This window comes from Bactrocera dorsalis, chromosome 6 (assembly GCF_023373825.1).
Source record: "Bactrocera dorsalis isolate Fly_Bdor chromosome 6, ASM2337382v1, whole genome shotgun sequence".
NCBI classification, from domain to species: Eukaryota; Metazoa; Arthropoda; class Insecta; order Diptera; family Tephritidae; genus Bactrocera; species Bactrocera dorsalis.
The window spans coordinates 38,351,860-38,372,979 of NC_064308.1; the positions used below are offsets into that span (position 1 = coordinate 38,351,860).

General features: G+C 36.0%; 2 protein-coding genes and 1 long non-coding RNA gene across 6 annotated transcripts in view; 1 reads left to right on the forward strand and 2 right to left on the reverse strand.

The window, feature by feature from the left end:
• Nucleotides 1-21,120, forward strand: part of LOC105226923 (uncharacterized) — a 184,534-nt gene that overhangs the window by 89,466 nt on the left and 73,948 nt on the right. For all 4 annotated transcript variants that reach the window (XM_049460465.1, XM_049460462.1, XM_049460463.1 and 1 more), the window contains one exon: nucleotides 4,997-5,607. In XM_049460465.1, the coding sequence (XP_049316422.1) occupies nucleotides 4,997-5,607 (611 nt within the window). The remainder of the gene's footprint in view (nucleotides 1-4,996; nucleotides 5,608-21,120) is intronic.
• LOC105234225 (protein zntC) overlaps nucleotides 1-21,120 on the reverse strand; it is a 453,706-nt gene that overhangs the window by 74,318 nt on the left and 358,268 nt on the right. The gene's annotated exons all lie outside the window — the stretch shown is intronic.
• Nucleotides 3,561-5,005, reverse strand: LOC125779601 (uncharacterized). Its single transcript, XR_007423383.1, has 4 exons — nucleotides 4,606-5,005; nucleotides 4,441-4,549; nucleotides 4,210-4,380; nucleotides 3,561-4,153 (listed from the first exon to the last, which is right to left on the reverse strand). It is a non-coding gene; the product is annotated as an uncharacterized LOC125779601 (long non-coding RNA).

Here is a 21,120-nt window from a genome sequence, read left to right on the forward strand (position 1 = left end):
CAGCGCGACAACCGCCCCTACGGGTTCTGCAGCTGCAACAAATACACCTACACGTCACTCCCTCACCCCCAGGATCACCCACGGACACCCGCGACAAACTCGTATACTTCAATTTAACTGCAACGGAGTTTCTCTCCCATCACGAATCTCACACCGAATGCTTCTTCTTCTTTACTGGCGTAGACACCGCTTACGTGATTATAGCCGAGTTAACAACAGCGCGCCAGTCGTTTCTTCTTTTCGTTGCGTGACGCCAATTGGATGTTCCAAGCGAAACTAGGTTCTTCTCAACCTGGTCCCTTGGCGGGTACTGCGTCGAATACTTTCAGAGCTGGAGTGTTTTTGTTCATTCGTAGAGGTCTAGAATACAAAATAATTAAAATAAATGTTCATATTTGTGTTAATTTTTATTCAATACCCGCCTACAAAAAGGCGTAATTGTGGTATTTACATTTTCGTCTGTCAAAATAAAATTTATTGTTAATGACTACTACTTTTTTTTGTAAAAATTAAAAAACTATTGTGAATGAAAAAAAAAGATAAACTGGCAATGCCTCTAGTTCAACATACAAACTGAGATAATAGCTTAACGTCCTGGTCAAATAAAACACGCCTATTATCTTACTACATACATACATACATATATATATTTTATTGGTGTAAAATGTAGTAAAATCCAATTTTGCAAAAAACATTGTATGAATATTACCAACTCATTTAGAATCATAAACATATTTCATCAGAATATACTAGTTGAATGATTTATACACTGGGGTCACACAAACTAAATACAACTTTCTTTAAAATTAGTATACATAATAAGGCTAGATATTTTTCACGTTCCAATCGGCGGTCAATTGAATATTTCTGAGAGATATATCACACTTATTTTAGTTCGAAATAGACAAAACATAACATTTAGGCTGTGTGGCATGCCTTAACATTTTTTTACTACACATCGTTGTGAAAAAAATCTAAAATATGGCGTAAAACAATTTTGAAAATGGAATACAAAATTTTCGCAACTGAATTGGAAAATATACACTCATGCGATGAGTGTTTTCGAATTTTTACGTCTTACAACATACACGTTACAAGAGATTTTGTATACCTTTAACAGGGCGCGCATGTTTATAAATAAGCGTAGGTGGCAAGTCTTAGACTTAACTATGCATATGTAATAAAAATTCGGTAGGTCTAGTATCGGATTGGGAAGCCTCTTCAGAGCACACTTTTTCCGACCATAGGAACATAATCTTAATATTTAATATCGGGACGAAGAACAACCAAGGTACAGGAATAGGTCTAAAAAAACTGGAAAATATATATGACCGAACTGGGTCGCTCCATAAGATAAATCCTAGTACCTTACCCGATAAGGTCTATAACAGATATGGACATAGCAGTAAAAAAGTCACACAATATATTATTGGTGCGTTTGATATAGCATACAGGGTGTAAGGTTCCACCACAGACAAATCTTTGATGAATGGGGAACTAACGAACCTTCGGCGAAACTCTAGCAGAGCCTTTAACAAGGTTGTGCGAGTCAATATTGACAAAGGTTGGAATGCATACTGGACCGCGTTTCGTGAATACAAACACAAACTCTGAAGAGCAAAACGCACCTCGTGGCCAAATAGATAGCGTAAGTGGAACGCCAAAAATTAAAAAACATTATAAACAGACAACTTGCAAACCGCACTAATCGTTGATAGCCAAGGTTGAAAGGCTGTCAGAATGGAGCATTCAATAAAAATTTTACAAGATACTCCTTTCCCACGGATCGACGTGAGGCACTTTCTACCTGTCATACTACGCAGCCAGAATGATGATCTCATGTTCACCCAAGAAATGGTTATCAAAGCGTTTAGTAATTTCAAACCATTCAAAGCAATCGGTACGGATAATATATTTCCCGCTTTATTATAGAATCTATTGTATACATATGTATATAACGCCAGTATTCGTTTAACTTACTCGCAAGATATGTGGCCAGAGGCCAAAGTTATTTTTATATCGAAACCGGGAATGAAAATCTACTCCTTGCCAAAATCTTGCAGACCGATCAAGTTTAGTATCATTCGTACTAGAAAGTATGGAAAGGATCTGCGAACGTCAAAGTTAAATCGGTTGATACCACTCTACTTGAGTCAGTTAAGAAACTTGCACTTTTTTAGAAGAGTCATGCGGCGTTTAAGACCCCACATGACCTATTAGCTCTACACAAGTGTCATTCGCCCCGTAAAAATATACGGTGCCGCATTAAGCCCTTGAAACAGGTGCAGCTCGAGATTACGGGCGCAAAGAGAACCAACAAAAGGCTTTGGAGGTTATTCTTGATATCTGGCCAATACATATTGAAGTGAAGTATAATGCAATGCTTACGGCTCATGATTATAGGCCATTAGAGCCAGACTCGGCGTTACTACGGGCATGGTATCATACTTGACCTTGTCAATTAACTTGGGGTAAATTGGAATTCCACCGAGAAAATTAGGCTTTTGAAAAATTAAATACACCTTTTTCATTTTCTTATAAAAAATAATGGAGCAATCGGCTGGTCCTAAGGTAAGATCTACATATTCACCGACGGATAAAAGGGTGAAACAGGACAGGATTCGGGCTTTTTTATAGCATTCCATACGGTTGCTTAAAACTAAAATACTACTATTCAGTATTTGAGGCTGAAAGTGATATATGTACATATGTGCAGCTAGCTGTCGTTCTACTTATATAGATTGGGCTCTTCTGAAGAAAATGCATCGATACGAAAAATTTAGTCAGCTTTTTGGATTGATGACGGAGGAAAGTTAACAAATATTACTCGCAGAGTATTCAAAGCATTTTTAAAACAACTCCATTTATATGCATATTAGCCAGATAATACTGAGCGCTCTTTAATAGTACGAGAAACGTTCAACGAACTACCATTTTGTGTAGGTTACGTGGATGGCATTGAAATAAAACTCGCCGAATCTTCAATAAAAAATCATGAAGCGTTCTTTTCCAGAAATCATATATATGCAATTAAGGCTCAAATGGGTTGCGACTACAAGCTCAAAATTCGCGATGTTGTCGTTGGCTACAGTGGCTCTACTCACGATGCAAAAATATTTAAATATCAGCCAAGATTCTATCCAGGACAGGAGTGGATTGCTGGAGACTCTGCTTACCCCTTCAGTAACATTATTATTATGCCTTAAAGAAGCAACTCTCTACAATTTGAACTATCTAAAAGAAAGAAATTCAACAAACAGCATAGCAGATATCGCGTAAGAATTGAACACTGTTTCGGCTTATTAAAAGAGCGATTTTGTAGTCTAAAAGAGCTCAGAATTCGAATTCGAAATAAAAGTATTCGAAAATACTGTAACGAATGGATACTAGTATGCTGTATTCTTCACAATATACTACTTGATAACAGTGAAAATAAGAATTTCAACCAGAGTACAAATGAAGACATTGATGAAGAAGAAGTGTAAGAAACGATCTCAAATAGCTTTGAATTAAAAAGACAATCGTTATATCATCTTATGCTTCCAAATACTGTTTAATTAAATTAAAAATTATAATTAAATCAAAAATTATTTTTTTCATTTTTATATGCATATAAAAAGTTGTATCACTTCAAGATATCGCATTTATGTAAATACATTTGTACAATCTTAAAAATTATTATATTACAAAACATATACAATTGTTATATGTATATTATATTTGTACTTTAGTTCAATCATTGCCAGTATTTCTTTTTGCTCTAACTCCAATTTTTTTATTTCAAAATCTTTATTTAACTTTTCACTGTCAAATTCTAGGTTTAACTTCTCCAAATTAAACTTTTCTTTTCGTTGCTCAAAAAACTGTTCTCATTTCTTTCGCATATCTTTAAATTCACTAATTCTAATTCTTAGGAGCACGTTTTTTCCCTTTTTCGAGGATCGAGGGAGTGGGAGAAGGAACTGTTGCTACCTCTGCTCCTACTGTTGTCTGTTCTGCTTTTTCGTTAAGTGAACCCGATGGTTCCGCATATGATTGTGATGATTCGGCTGCAATTGCCACTACCTCTAGAATGTCTGCAAAATTGCTGCAATATTGTAACACTCGTAACACTTGTAACGCGTCTCTACAACACAACTTTGTGAAAGTTTTGCTGAAAGAACGGAGAATTATCAAAAATGTTTCACTTAACATTAAGGCCGCAATTACCTTTTATTGTGGAAGTTTCATCGCCAACATCTATTCCAGCACCTGTCGATTTGCGCGAGCTTTATTTTACATCTGCTTCCAGTACCGGACCTTGCAGCGCAACATGTCCGTAGTCGCATCGATATTTATTGTTTCAATTAATTTTTGGTAGTACAATTGGGCGTTTGGTTTCTACAAAAATACATATTAAAGTGTTTAGTTAAAGCTAATTGTACAAGTATAAAGAACTACCTCAATTTCCACATTTTCTAGTAAATATTCTGGAAGTAAATGATTTCCTTCCTCACTCCATTTTTTTTTTGAGACTTTGCCCTCCTGCGTATTTTCTTTTGAGGTTCCACTGAAAATAAGTATTTAATGAAATAGAAAGCAACTATTTGTTGAAGATATACTTACTTTTGCAAAATTTTTTGTGAAATCGCGAAGTGATCACCAAATTTATTTTCCCGTTTAAAAATGTATAAAGAAACGAACAACAAACAAACAGCTGATGTGATATTACCGAGTAACGAAACAATTATCAAACTTGCCAGATTGATAGTTCGTTACTCGGTAGAACGATAGTCTGTTAATTTTACAAAAACAAAATACATGTAAAAAACTACCGAATAACGACTAACGAATTAACGAGGACCTATGGTATTGAGACCCCTTTTGCTAATGTTTGGCACATATATTTTAGCTATTATGTTACGTTAAATATGTGTAGTATATGTATGTATATTGTAGCAACTTTAATAAACTTTCGAATATCTTACTTAAAATTCAATATTTTATACTAATTAAGCAAAAAATGACCGAAAATTGCCAAAAAATACCCGAGCCCAGAAGAATTTTGACATACCTTCCCCACCTCTATTTACTGAAATCGATGCCAATGATAGAAAAAAAATTCCGCGGACCGTAAGAGAATCTACCCAAAGCGATAACAAACTTTTCATCCGGCAACAACAAGATCAACACAATCTCTATATCTTATACAGAAGGCTAGCAGCGAAACTGTTATACACGTCAACCACGACAAGTGAAGCATACAGCTTGACGCCGCCTAATGCGAATGGAAGAGCGAATAGTGGGAGTATCTTTTCTGAAATCGAAACAGCTTATTCGGAAAAATTCAGCAATATCTTAATACAACAACACGATGTACAGTCTGCTAATAGCTATGATAACTCATTAAATGAGAATGCATCTGAGCCACCAAAGCTGAGCTTCGACGCTACTGCTCTGCAGAAATGCAATCATTGCAATGACATTGATCTGGATGATATAGACTCCACCATACCTTTAACTATGCCTATGGAAAAGCGTCCTATTCAAATTACTTCCATAGATGGGTTTTTTAATCGCAAACGTGGAAGGCCCCCAAAAAACCGCTATGTTGAGGTATACAAAAATGTAAGTATAATATTATTTTGCTTTATTTATGAATATTTCCCTGCATATATTTGTCATGAAGAAAATCATGTTGCCTCTTGCAAACAAAAATAACTTCATATTAGGACGTCCGAATAATATATCAATTAAATCACATGTATGCTTAAAAAAAGAAGAATGAAACAAGTAAGAAAGGATTAAAATGGGGTGCAACCGAACATTTTATAGGAAATGTTCCTTGCTTTTAGGAATCAAAGCCACAGAAATACCTTACCATGTAAAACGTCAACCAGAGGATCGGAATCTAAGAGATTTTATATATACTAACACCATACATAACCTATACACTGATCTACATATCTATTCTGCATAAGATTTGTTAGAAAAATAAAAATTATTATACGTAGTCATTATATAAAATCAGCCGGGTGTTCGAAAATCCTGGTAATGGTTATATGGGGGCTAGGTTAAGGTAAAAAGCTACGTACTAAATTTTATCGAAATCGGTTAATCGGGTCCCGAGATATGGTATTTCACCAAAAAGTGGGCGGTGCCACGGTTATCGCCCAATTTTAACACCGGCTCCCATAAAGCTCTTTCATACCATTTAGGTGTTAAAATTTATTGTCTATTGTGTACCACACCCCCCTAATATGTCTAGTACCATACATACATATATCGTATTTTATCATAAAATCTGCAAATAAATGAAAATATTATAGGTACTGTGAAACATGTTGCAAGAGCATATGAATAATATATTCCAAACGACATTTTGCATACATTTTCGTAAACTTATGGGTTTCACTGTTGTAACTTCGCCGATATGTTCATGAAATAATGTACATCCATAGAAATGCCTGATCAGAATTAATTTCTGTGCTATTGCTTATTTCCTCAAACTTTTTTGTCGTTGATGTCCCACACAAAACCGAAGAATTCGATTCAATATTTATTAGTGTCACAATTATTTTACTAATAAGGTCTTAAATGTTTTAACTATAAATTTTACGTCTTCATACCTGCATGTGAAGTTCACAAAATTATATACAAGTATATGTCTACCACATAGTAAGTGATGGGATACTTATATTGTATGTACTTTTATGGATATTTATTAGTGTCAATTATTTTACTAATAAGGTCTTAAATGCTTTAACTATAAATTTCACGACTTCATATTTGGATGTAGTATTCACAAAAATACATTCATATGCATTTGCATTTTGTTGTGTGGTAGCACTTAAGACATATGTACATATACATATGTACTTTTATCCAAATACATGCTAACGGAATTACTTAAATGCGTGAAATGGTAAACTTAAAAGTATACAAGTATATTCGTATATATTTATGTATACATGTTTATATGCTTAAATACTTACATATGTATATCAAGAGAACCTCTCTTTCGATGCATAGAAATAAATAATATCTACAACAGAAGACTTAACTCATACTTCTGTAGTGCTTTTCAATAAGAGCGCTACAAAAGCCATTATGTACGGAACTTGATTTCACGATCGCTGGCTTGTTGGCATAGACCATAGACTTGACGTAGTCCCAAAATATTCGGTAGCTATAATCACCGAAGGACGCCGCCAACCCATAAACCGCACCAAACCGTAATTTTTTTGGGATGCAATGATGATTTGGAGTACGTATGAATGTACTTTCACAGGAATAATTAATTTCATCGATATACCAAACCGTTTTTGTTTTATTTAAAAAAAAAAAAAACTTTTGTAGCGCTCTTATTGAAAAACCCGCTCTTAAAGTGAGGCCACTGACTCCAAATTTCGCTAGCAAATTTTAATAATTTTTACTCGTTGTTTGATCATATACCTTTCCATGATGAAATGACAAACCTTACTGAAGAGAAATGTCAAAAGAGCGCGAAAAAATATGGCGTCGTTCGCCGTCTCTATAATTCTACTTTTGTAATATCTTATTAAAAAATTATGCCACTAATGAAATTATTTAATTATAATTTGAAAGTTCTGATTCCCCTCAAAGTGCTTCCTATTAGCATGTGTTCTGTCCGAGCAATTCAATTAACTCTCCAACTATTTCTGAAGATGACGTATTATTTCATTTAAATACCATAAGTTAAAAACCACTTTCAATTGGGGTTAGGTTATGATACCCTCATGCTTCCTCAAAAATAATGCCAAATATATCTACTTACCTCTGACGAGAATATTTAATTTCTCTCCTAAACATGGTATATTTCCATAAATAAGGAAACAGTCATTTATGATCTCTTTGCAAAAAAATAGGATTAAGGTCATACATCGACAACTATAGGGATATTGCAAATCCATATATTTGGATTTCTCCAATAATTTCTTGTTCTTATCATGGAGGTATCTTATTATCTTTATATTAGGACACAAGGGGTGATACTTACTCATACTAAAGGGTGATTTTTTAAGAGCTTGATAACTTTTTTTAAAAAAAAAACGCATAAAATTTGCAAAATCTCATCGGTTCTTTATTTGAAACGTTAGATTGGTTCATGACATTTACTTTTTGAAGATAATTTCATTTAAATGTTGACCGCGGCTGCGTCTTAGGTGGTCCATTCGGAAAGTCCAATTTTGGGCAACTTTTTCGAGCATTTCGGCCGGAATAGCCCGAATTTCTTCGGAAATGTTGTCTTCCAAAGCTGGAATAGTTGCTGGCTTATTTCTGTAGACTTTAGACTTGACGTAGCCCCACAAAAAATAGTCTAAAGGCGTTAAATCGCATGATCTTGGTGGCCAACTTACGGGTCCATTTCTTGAGATGAATTGTTGTCCGAAGTTTTCCCTCAAAATGGCCATAGAATCGCGAGCTGTGTGGCATGTAGCGCCATCTTGTTGAAACCACATGTCAACCAAGTTCAGTTCTTCCATTTTTGGCAACAAAAAGTTTGTTAGCATCGAACGATAGCGATCGCCATTCACCGTAACGTTGCGTCCAACAGCATCTTTGAAAAAATACGGTCCAATGATTCCACCAGCGTACAAACCACACCAAACAGTGCATTTTTCGGGATGCATGGGCAGTTCTTGAACGGCTTCTGGTTGCTCTTCACCCCAAATGCGGCAATTTTGCTTATTTACGTAGCCATTCAACCAGAAATGAGCCTCATCGCTGAACAAAATAAAGCGCGAAACACATTTCGAACCGAACACTGATTTTGGTAATAAAATTCAATGATTTGCAAGCGTTGCTCGTTAGTAAGTCTATTCATGATGAAATGTCAAAGCATACTGAGCATCTTTCTCTTTGACACCATGTCTGAAATCCCACGTGATCTGTCAAATACTAATGCATGAAAATCCAAACCTCAAAAAAATCACCCGTTATTTCCATTTCAAATGAAATACTTCGTCTTATGAGAAGCGTCTGTTGTAAACAGACTTAAACATTTTGGTAACTTGGTATGGTAGGAATGCATTGCCATTGAATCTAAAAAAATGTAACATGATGCGCTTTTCCCCGCAGATCTTTGCACTTTCTCGATATGTAATAAAAACTTATAGACTGGAACAACTAACTTTGTTCATTTGGGAGTTAAAATGAATCAAAACATAAATCTATTCTTCATATTATTATCATGGTTTTAAAAGAAAAGATGTTGTTAGACGTTGGTCTAAAGAATTTAGAGATCCGTGCGTTACTAAAACCCTTTTTAAAACTTTGATTAGACCTGTACTGGAATATTGTTCTCTGGAATGGAACTTTAGTTAACAAGTCTATTCTGACAAAGTAGAGTCTGTTCAAACATAATTTTTACTTTAGGTCTTCTTCCATACACTAGTCGTTTAAAGTTACTACAGAAATGCTTGGATGACATTCTTAGTGAAAATTCTAAGAGAAAGAGTTTGCAGATCTTTTCTCTTGTCTGAAGTTAAATTGAATATCCTTGCACGCTTTTCGAGGCAGTATAGTCCCTCATTTTACTATGTCAGTGGAGGATTCAGAGGGGGCCAATAGGGAAAATTGCCCAAACACCAACAGAGTAAATGGTTTGTTACTAATTTTACTACTCTTAAAAAATATAAAGTAACAGGAATATAATCCAGAATCAATCCATTTTTGAATATAATAAATAATACTAAGATACAATTGAAGTTACGAAATGTAGCAATGTATGCGACGCGTCTTAATAAAGCACTTGAAATAAGCATTCAGATCGAAAATTTTTGCGTGGAATCTGCAAAAAATACTACAAATTCCACAGATAAAACACACTATTCGTGACAATGTTTACTAATTAATACAGATACGGTGAGAATGATATATTGCGATTTACCAACATAAGTCAGTATACTACATAATTTGGTACTAAAAACTTGGTGATAGATATTACCGACAAAAGTGAACTGGTGGAAATCACCACCACCGAACGTAATAATCGCATAAGGCTACTCAGAAAAACGTGAAGCAAATACGTCGGGATTATTATTTCCTAAAACATGAAAACTAGCCAATAAAATAGTAACAAAATTGCAAAATTTACACTAAAACAAAAGGCACGATTACGATTTTTCCGATTTGATGGTACTAATGGATAGAGGAGGTCTTCAGGATTAAAAAATGTACACATATATACCGTCCTCAGACTCATAGTTTCCGAGATATTTCACTTATTGAATATTACAAATAATTCTAAGATACCACTGAAGTTACAAATATTGGCAACGTATGCAGATTAAATTGTTAATAAATCCAATCAGATATTTAACTGTAACTGTAGAGCTTGAAATAGATGCTGCACTCGTAGTCAGCTTCATCTGTGATCAGTTCGATTGACATATTCTCCGTGGTTTATCATCCAAATTTTCCAACATAGAAAAGCCAACAGCTGACAGCCAAACCATTGTGCCTCGAGCATTTTTTTACAGAAATCGGAGCGGTCAACGAAATAAGAAAAGAAGCAAAAAATTCTGCAGTAACTCTCTGTTATTCCCACAAACTGAGCAGGAGCATTTCCAAATCTGATACGATTAGTAACAAGCGTTCGACCGCATTGGGAAGAAGCTTGGGGAACAACTTACCCAGTTATGTGAAATAAGATGAGTTTAACGACACGATGCAGTTATCCAATATGCCGCAAAATTGTTGTTGATCGCCAAAGTTCTGACAAAAATTAATAAATGGTAAATAAGGAAACCGCGGGAAAAGCAACAATACTCATCGCAGCCGAGTGCAAATTTGATTCTATCTCTAACTCATTCATTCATTGTCTGCGGCCGACAAACAAAACGCGAAAATTTCTGTGTGAGAACTTGTGAAGAATACTACAAGGTCTCAGTGTACATTCCTTAGTTGGATACAATCGGCGAAGATTTGAAGACGCGGTTTTCTAGAGAAGTATGGGATGGATTTCAACTGAGTTTGCTGCTTCCAGAATAAGTATGTGCTTTGAAAACCAAAGAAATGGAAAATTGTATTGACTGCTTGATAGATAGATTCAAAGGCCTTTTGGATAATGAGAACGTCATGCGACGTGTGAAGCTCAAAGTTGAAGTTGGGAGTGCCATTGAGGGCAGAAGCAAAAGTTAAAAGACAACAAGTTACCGACACATGCATCATGACATTGAAGTCACTGCAGAAGAAGTTCTCAGTTTAAAAATTTTTCACCATCATATTAAACTGTATAAAGATATCTTTAATACAATAGTATTCATGTCAAGTAAATGTTGTATGAAAGTAGGTGAGCTTGCGATCGAAGAAAGCGAAAGTGTAGGTGCTAACATTTTTATTTCAAATTTCTATCTTGTAGACGTATGTATATAAAACTATCCACTCCTATCTACAAATTCTAGCCAACTAGGGCTTATTCAATTAGTTTCTTTAACAAAAAATCGTTCGCTGAACCAAAATTATTTTATGAGAGTATGTAAATAAAAGCGTTGATATAAAATTGAGACAGGCTGATACAACATATGCAAATTGTGTACATTTACATATAATATATATGTAGGTTCAAATTTTGGTGAAACTGCGTCAAATTGTGCACAAGTGTTCTGATGATAGAGTTTTCAATAGTAAATAATTTCGATACATACCTGTTAATGTCCAAGAAGTCTGCAATGTGTACTTATAAATTTCACTGCACTAGTATAGTATTATTTGATATAGCAACAATACCTTAACATGTCCCGTAAACGATAATAATTTTCTGCGATTAGCAGTGCCATGTAACACCTAGAACTCAAAATGATAATTATATACAATACTAGATATTCCACTCGAATTGAATACATATTTGGAATATTAGCATGAATTAGCAGACTAATTTTTTTTCCGGTTATATTTTTGGCCTGTTTGTATTGAAATATTTTAATACAATTATACGGAAAGATTCGGTTTTTAGGTTTTTATATTCATAATAGCTGACCGCGCAGCCGTTGTCCTGAGTGAAATTATGTGTTTTGAAATGAAAAGAAAGTTGAATTTATCATTTCATTTTTTTTAATGTAACGCTGCTTGATTAACAACATTTTTCGGTTTCTCTTCCGGTGTATAGAAAAGATGATTCTCCAATTCGTGAGCATGCCACGTATATCTAGCCGTGTGAAAAACATATGTAGCATTTTCAAATGTATGCCACATACTTCTAGCGACTATCCTTGTGTCCTGTAGATTGTCATCTCAAATGCAATTTTCACTGAAAACGGAATATGTTTGAACTGAAATGGCAAATTGTTAGAACACAAAGGAATTCGTAGAATCAAGCATTCGGCCCCTTTGTATTCGATAGCTGCGTCACAACCAGTCAATTTCCATTACACAGTTTCGTCACATGCGGATAAATCAGGGCGTTTTCTTCATTGTCAAGACGATCGATCGATTTGTATGAGCGCAAGTCTCCCGAAATTCGACTTTGAATCTTCAATCAGTTTAAGTCAGCAACATCGGTATTTTCGGCAGCTATCGTAGTTACGATAATTTGGCCAATGTCCGAACATACTTATGTGATGAGTTTATCTTTCGTGAATTGATAAACGGAAAATGGAATTGATATCAAACCACCGGAATTGTCCCATTTCCAATTCTTATCGAATACGATGTAAAATGTCTTCGACAATGTCATTTTTGTTCGTATCCCATAACTGACGCGGATTTGAAGGCTCGAAATGATCATCGCGAAAAGTATGCGAACTTCATTTGCATTCGATGTAGCGATCGCATCGTCCATCGTTTGATTCCAGTGATTATCATGTTCCAGCAATTGTAATTGCTGGCTTCCTTCTCAAAAAGTTGCCCACACCGTATCATTCACACTACGTAATGACTCAAATGAAGTTGAACCGTGTACATTAATCAATAGCAACCGAAGGTAGAAGAAATCGTCGTTTTTCGGGTGGATTTTGTAAATTCGTCCTAATGCATTAGTTGATAACAACCCTGGATGTCCATCTACTGGTTGGCCTTGCTTTCTTCGTAATTATTTCTTCGACGATGCATTCCAAGTATTATATCAAGGTATTTCCGAATAGAGGAATGTTCTCGCAAACGGATCACTGAAGAAAGTTGAGAAAAACTCGTCAATGTTAACCCTTATGTTAGTAACCAATTTTTCCGACGTCTTTTAGCAACCGGGTATCTGAGTATTAAAAATTTTGTTTGTTTTATTAAAAAAAAAATTCTCTAAACAATTTTTTTCCTCAAATATTAATAGTCGGTGACAATTTAAGGAAAAAAAATAACAACGTAGAATCGTGATTGACATCTGAAACCTATTTGGGACACCCCAGGTAGTCGGCCGGCTTTTATTGTTCGGAGCCGAGCAGATGCCGTTCGAGAGAGAAAGAAAAACTCAAGGTTATTTCTTTGTTTTCTATCGCGCACTAGATTCGAGAATTTTTTAGTACGTAACAGATTTTTGGTGGGATCAGACGTGTTTTAATTGGTGTTCTCTTGACAGTAAAAAATAATGCTGTGGAACAGTCACCGACTAAACCTCGTACTGAGCAGTTGAGTTAGCGTCTTTCTCTGAGTTTACAGCTATTCATATAGCTATCTTTTGGTGTTTTTTTTTTTTTTGCACCCCGGTCTGCTTACTTAAGTAACGCGATTAATACTTATTTTAAGTGAGAAATATAATCCAATACTTATATAAGTGTATTATAATTTTTCCACTATGCCCCCGGTGGGCTTCCAGTTCGGGGACAAGGTCCCCAACCAAAACGTAAAAATTCGTTTCAAAAACTGCAAGATGCTTTTCCTGACTTACCGCCAATAAAAAGTAATGACCCAAAGTATATAGTGATTAAATCCGATGAGAATACTACACCGCTTTCGAAGGTTTCTTGTTTTCGTGTTTACAATGCCTTACTTACCGTGAGCAAAGATATAAACAAAATTAGTAAATTACGCGACGGCAGCCTATTACTGCTAGTGAAAAATAAGCAACTAGCAGAAAAGTTTATAAAAACGAAATGTCTTTTCAACATTGGCGCTGTTAGCGCTAGCTATCATCAACATCTTAATTGTAACAAAGGCACAATTTATGCACCGTTCTTAAACGATGTGCCTGAAAGCGAAATAATAAAAGGACTGAGTTCTTATGAAGCTTCCGCGGTTTATAAGTTCACTCGCAAAGTTGAAGGTGTTATAAAGCCTACTGGTGTTATGCTAATATCATTCAACAGTTATTCCCTTCCAAACAAAATAAACATCGCATGGAGGATGACCTCTGTGCGACCGTACGTGCCTAATCTAATGCGCTGCAGGTCATGTCAGAAATTGGGTCATACGCAAAAACATTGTAAAGGTTCCCCAACATGCGAAATTTGCAATTTTTCTTCTCCACACGATAATGACTGTATCCGAGTTATGTGTGCGAATTGTTCTGGCGAGCATCGCTCTTCTGACTATACGTGTCCAAAGTATATGCAAACCAAAGAAATTGTAAAAATAAAGACACTAGAAAAGTACAGTATGCACGAAGCCCTCAAAAAGTATAGAGAAAATACTTCCCTCCCTTCCCTCACTGCTAACTTTGCACACGTGCTTCAACCTACAAAAGAGGTATCCTCTGCAACCACCAAACCAACAAAAATTTCAGCCATCAAAAATTCCACAAAATCTAAAAATACTCATAGAACCGCGGACAATGACTTGCCTAGTACATCAAAACAAAACGCAGAGGTCACCTCTGCACCCAACTCATCATTAAAATCTTTAACTAGCAAAAATCACTCATCAAACGCCAACAATAAGCATATTTCCATCAACAAGCCTACATCGATCAGTTCAGACTACAACAACGTCTCACATTCAGCTAAAAATATCAGCGACAACTGTACCCAACAAGACTCTTTCTTAAATCCCAAACTTTTCAGTCCAACAACAACCTCTTTCATTTCTAACTTAAACAACTCCTTAAACTCGCTTAATAAATATACTGACTTCAAAAATACTACTACCAACACTACTGTGCAATCTAATCCACCTAATCACGAAAATCTCTTTCCAACAACAAGCATTTCCAACGATAATCAATACTCTACTGAACATACTGAACAAATAGAAATTGACTCTGAATAAATACGCTTAGCTTTTACTCTCTTTTGAACTAGTACTCAATTGGTGACACTCAGCTTCAACTGACTGCTCATACGAGTTGAAATTCTAGCTCTCTTCTGTTTCCCTTTTCTTTTCTTCCTACATAGATCTTATGATTCCAATATTGCAATGGAATTTCACATCTCTTTCAACTTGTCGGCTTTTACTCCTAAGCAGTACATTGGCATGCTTCACAATCTTCCACATATTAGCACAAGTAAAAGAGGCATTGCGATTCTCATTAGAAGAGATTTTCCACACAAAATTAATGCCATTCAATCCAACTTGCTGGCTATGTCGATCGAAATTATCTTAGTTAAAAAAATCACCATTAACTGCACTTATATTGCACCAGACGAACAATTTACCAGTACAAACATCCTGCAATTAATCAACCAAGTTTCTACTCCTTTAATTTTCGCTGGTGATTTTAATGCATGGAGTCCACTATGGGGCTCTCCAATAGCCAACAAGAGGGGCAAATGCATTGAAGATGCTTTACTTTCCTCTAACTTAATATGTTTGAATAACGGATCCGCGACACACTTTTCCACTCACTCCACTTTTTCTCATGTAGATCTTACAATGTGCACCGACACACTTGTCACAGAGTGCGAATGGAGTATACTCGATCACCTGCATGGAAGTGATCACTTCCCCATTGTACTAAAATTGCACCTTGGTTCAACAACTAAAAACCACAAAATAAATAAGGTATTCAAAACTGATAACGCTGATTGGGAGAAGTTTCAGACACATTGCGAGATAAATGGCAATAATACCCCAATATCTGACAACCCTAACCAAGAAAGTGCGAGTTTAACAAAAATTATTCGTTTAGCAGCGAATGTTAGCATTCCTCATACAAAGCCAACAGCAAGTTCAAAGAGTGTTCCTTGGTGGAATAAAGAAATCGCTGAATTGCGGGCAAAAAACAGACAGCTTGGTATGAATACAAACGGGCTCGATCACTAGTCAACTTAATATCTTTCAGGAAAGCCAATGCTCTTTTCCGTCGTTCCGCGAAACAGGCCAAGCGTAAATGTTTTCAGGATTTCACAAGCAAAATAAATCCTTCGTCTAGTCCTAAGTTAATATGGAACGCTTTAAAAAAACTTTCTGGAGTAACCATCTAACCATTCAATGCGTAAAGGGGCCAACAGGTTTGGTAACCAATCCATCCGAAATTTCCGAGTTATTTGCAAACCACTATTCTGAAACAAGCTCAGATATTTCATTCAGCACACAGTTTCAAACCTCTAAAACCACCACACTGTCCGACACTTCCTACTCTGTCTCCCCTCTTTCTTTTTCTGCTAGACAAATAGAAACCAGCATTTCACTATCTGAATTCGAGTTCGTTGCATCTACCGATAAGGGTAAGTCGCCGGGGCAAGATAAAATTTCTTATCCAATTATCAGACATATGCCGAAAAGTCTCAAGCTCCGATTGGTAAAGCTTTATAACAAAATTTTCAATACTGGTGTCTACCCCCAATTTTGGAAAACGTCCTGTGTTATACCAATACTTAAACCAAATCTTCCGATGAACTTGCTAACTATAGGCCGATTTCCCTCCTTCCATGTAAGGGAAAAATTTTGGAAAAGATCGTGGCAAACCGCTTGATGTGGTATGCTCAGCGAAACAAGTTCATATCACCGAATCAAGTCACCTACAAAAAAGGTCAAGGTACGTTAGATGCTTTAATCCAACTAGACTACTTCATTACTAACGCTTTTTCCAGCAAAAACCACGTGTCCGTACTATCTCTGGACTTCCACAGAGCTTTCGACAAAATTGGAGCCCATATTATTATTCGACAACTTAGAAAATGGAAAATAGGCCAGAATATGATACGTTTTATGACCATCTTTCTCACAAATAGAAAACTCAAAGTCAACGTAAATAGTTTTCTTTCTTCAACACTCCCGCTTTCTAATGGTACGCCGCAAGGCTCACCTCTTTCAGCCTTCCTTTTTATCATTGCTTTCGATGATATTAGTAGGATGATAAAAAATTACAAAGGAGTTGAGCACCAGATCTATGCTGACAATGTTCTAATCTACACAAAAGTCTCTGACGTTAATTTAGCTCAATCCTTATTTACTAATATACTCGCCAAAATTGAGACTTGGTCACTGGAGTCTGGTGCTTCACTTTCTTTAGACAAAACACATATCCTTCATGTATGTAGGAAGCAAAATTGCAACGGTATTTCACTTACCCACAACCAAACTAACATCGAATGTAAAACACAGCTGAAATTACTAGGATTAATTTTTGACTCTAAGTATAGCTTTAATGCTCACTGTAAATATGTCAGAAACTCGTTAATGGCACGATTAAATATTGTTAAATATCTCTCGTCTAAGAATTCATTTATTCATCCGAACACACTAGTCAATGTTGTCAGAGCTTTGCTAACTTCAAAAATAGATTATGGGCTCCCCATCTATGGCAATTGCTCCAAAAGCAGTATCAACCTTTTAAATGCACCATACCATTGCGCAATACGGCGAAGTCTCCGGGCCTTTCCAACCTCGCCAATAAAAACGATAATGGCTGAATCTGGTTTACCAACTATTCAAAATAAAATTATAGATTCTTGATTCTTCGCTCCAAATTCTTGCGAAAACGGTTGAGAACACCAACCCATTACTAAATACAACTATCACCCATGCCACGAAAAAAAGAAAAATTCCAAGAATACAATCGGCTATTTCAAGATGCTTAAGTTTCGCTGCAGAAAATAATATTTTACGTAACGCGACATGCAAATTCACCACACGACATCCTCCCTGTCTGATCAATGATAAAATCCTACAGAATAAGCTTATGTTTTTGTCCAAGCAAAACACACCAAACGAAGTCTTTCAACAAACCTTTGCGGAACTGGAATCTAATTATACAAATAATGGCTGGAAGTTATTGTTTACGGATGGCTCCAAGTCCATCGATTCCACTTCGTTAGCAGTTGTCACTGCCACAGGAGAAATTATTTGCAATTGGCTTCTCCCCTCAACGAGCTCTGTATTTACCGCTGAAGGATCTGCTATCCTTCACGCAGTTAATCACGCAAAAAAGACTAAAGGAAAGTTCCTCGTCTGTACAGACAGCAAATCGTGTATGTCTGCAATAACGTCTCCTTCCAATCGCAATCCCATAATAGAAGTTATCAGGGACGCGGTCATTGGTGCCCCTCAGAAAATCCAAGTAATGTGGATCCCTGGCCATGCTGGTATTTCAGGCAACCACTTTGCAGACCTCGCTGCGAAAAATGTAGCCAGGACTCCTGCCTTAACATACTATGCCTCATCCAAGCAAGACATTTCTAACCTTATTAAGCACAAAAGGCATCAAAAAAACGCAAGCGAATGGAAAACATTTAAACATCACTACGCGGACGTAAACCCAGCTAGAAATCGAATAATCTACTCGTCAACAGTTCCAACTAGCGCAATGAAGACATATACTCGATTAAGGATTGGACACACTATCATAACACACACCCACTTACTATCGGGTAAAAGCCCATCCATCTGCCCCCTTTGCGATGACATCGCTTCTATCAAACACTTACTCACACTCTGTCCGATGCTTCACTCAACAGCCCACAACTCTGGCAATATTGATCTCATAAAACTACTAAGTGAACCTTCAGAAAAAAACGTTATGATTGTATATAGATTCTTAAAAACCAACGATTTGTTAAAACATATTTAAGCAACTTACATCTTTACTAACCCTTAGCAAATAGAACTTTTTACCTAGTTATAATTACAAGGCGGCTGAAGGCCTCGTAGCCAGTGCTGCGTTTATGTATTTATATAATAAAACTCCTTTTGTTATATGAATTATTATAAATAAATAAATAAATAAATAAATCTATGGAACAATTATCGAGAGAAGACTATGGTCGGTAAGTAAACGTTACATATATTTAACATTTGTAAATATTTTAATTAGAATTTTGTGTAATAAAATGCATATTCTTTGCAAGGGATCATGTACACTGGTAAAACAGATAATACTCGAGAAAAAAATCAGGGTGAAATAGTAGTGAAAGAATTGGCTGCTCCGTACCGAGGTGGTGGTAGAAACATCTGCATGGATAACTTCTTTACTACTGTACCAGTTGATAAACATTTGTTGTCGTGGAATATTACTATTGTTATTGTTACTATTGGAACAGTATTCGACAGTTTTTGGATTTCACGAAAAGTGTACCATGTGTTCCTACGTTCCATAAAAAAATAAAGCTGTCATTCTGATATCGACAATGCATTCAGATGTAATTGGGGATGACGCTAAATAAAAACCAGAAATAATAAATTTATATAATAAAAATAAAGGAGTTGACACAATGGACCAAATGGGGCGGAGATACACCAGTCAACGACGATCTTCGAGATGGCCAATGGCAATGTTCTTCAACATGCTAGATATTTCTTCACTTGCGGCATATATGTATAATTTATTATGAAAATAATAAAATGATTGTCAAAAAAACGACAGAACGTCGTCAATTTATGTGTAAACTAAGTGAAGAACTAGCATTGGCGATGATTGAACATCGCACGGCAAATCCACAAGTAATGCGCCACTTCTCCACAAAGATTGCCGTTGAAAGTGTAATAGGCCATACACTGACAGAAACAGTCGTGAAAAATCCTCCAGAGACTCCAAAAGATAAAACCAGAAGGAAAAAAGTAGCAGGATCTAGTCATGTCTGCAATGCATTGCCAATAAAAAGACAACGAAAGACACGGAAGGCGTGTGCCAATTGTCACCAACCTGCTTGTGACGATCACTCAGTTAATCGCTACATGTACAATGTGTTCAATGTCATTAATTATAAAAAAAATGTAATATTTCTTTATTTTTTTTAATAAAATTTAGTTGCATGCATTAATAGAAATTATATACAATTTATTTCCTAAGCTTATTAAAAAAAAAAATAAAAAATAAATCAATTAAATGAACTTACAAATAGCATTCTTTTAAGTTAAAAAACGACGATTTGAGAGCTTAAAATGAAATATTGAATTTTTTTAAGCTATTCACACAAATACGATACACCGCGGTGGGTACCCGGGTACCCGGTTACTAACATAAGCGTTAATTTTGTTGCTGGCGGTGTTTCCACAGGCTGTACTGTATTCTTTGGGTTGAAATACACTCTTTGGCCATTCTCCAAATTAACTGCGAGACGCACAACAGTCGGAAAACGTTCATGAATTGGAAATATAAATATTCTAAAAAACGCTTTATTGCAGGTCACGTATCGAACGTATCATTTAAGACCAATAACCGCCATGTTGTTTCCTTTGGTGACGTAATTACAAACGTATTTTAGCGATTACACTAAACTGCAATATTTAACATTGACATGAGTTTGAATGTGAATTAGAAAATAATGGTGAATATAGTACGACCCATGTGTTGTTAACTTCGATATTTACTTTTCTAAATTGAGCGCTGAATGTTCTGCCATTGTCGTCTGGTGAAGGACGCCGATAGAGTGGATATCCATCATTTCTAGTTTGTGTTTCCGAAAGAAAAGCACGTGGATAGTGTTTCGTTCATTTATTGTGAGACATACAAACCGAAGTGGGATTGTGGTGTCCGCAAGGTCCATGAACCATATTGGTTTTCATCACTTCGTATAATACTGGATCTTTCTCTGCTTCAGGAATTTTCACAGAAATGATTTCGTCAATTTGATCTGGTGTAACCACCATCCAAAGAAGAATGTGTGCGTACGGCAAACCTCTCTTTTGCCACTCAGCAGAATACATCTAGCAACTAGCAGCACCACATATACCTTTCTTCCAGTCCATCAAATGTCGTAAGTGTTGTAAAAGTCGTGCTGCCACATCGTGACGATCGCGTATGCCACCGCATCCTGGGAGTACTTCTTGCCTTGCCTTATGCTGCCATACGTTGTTGGCAAAAAGAACGCC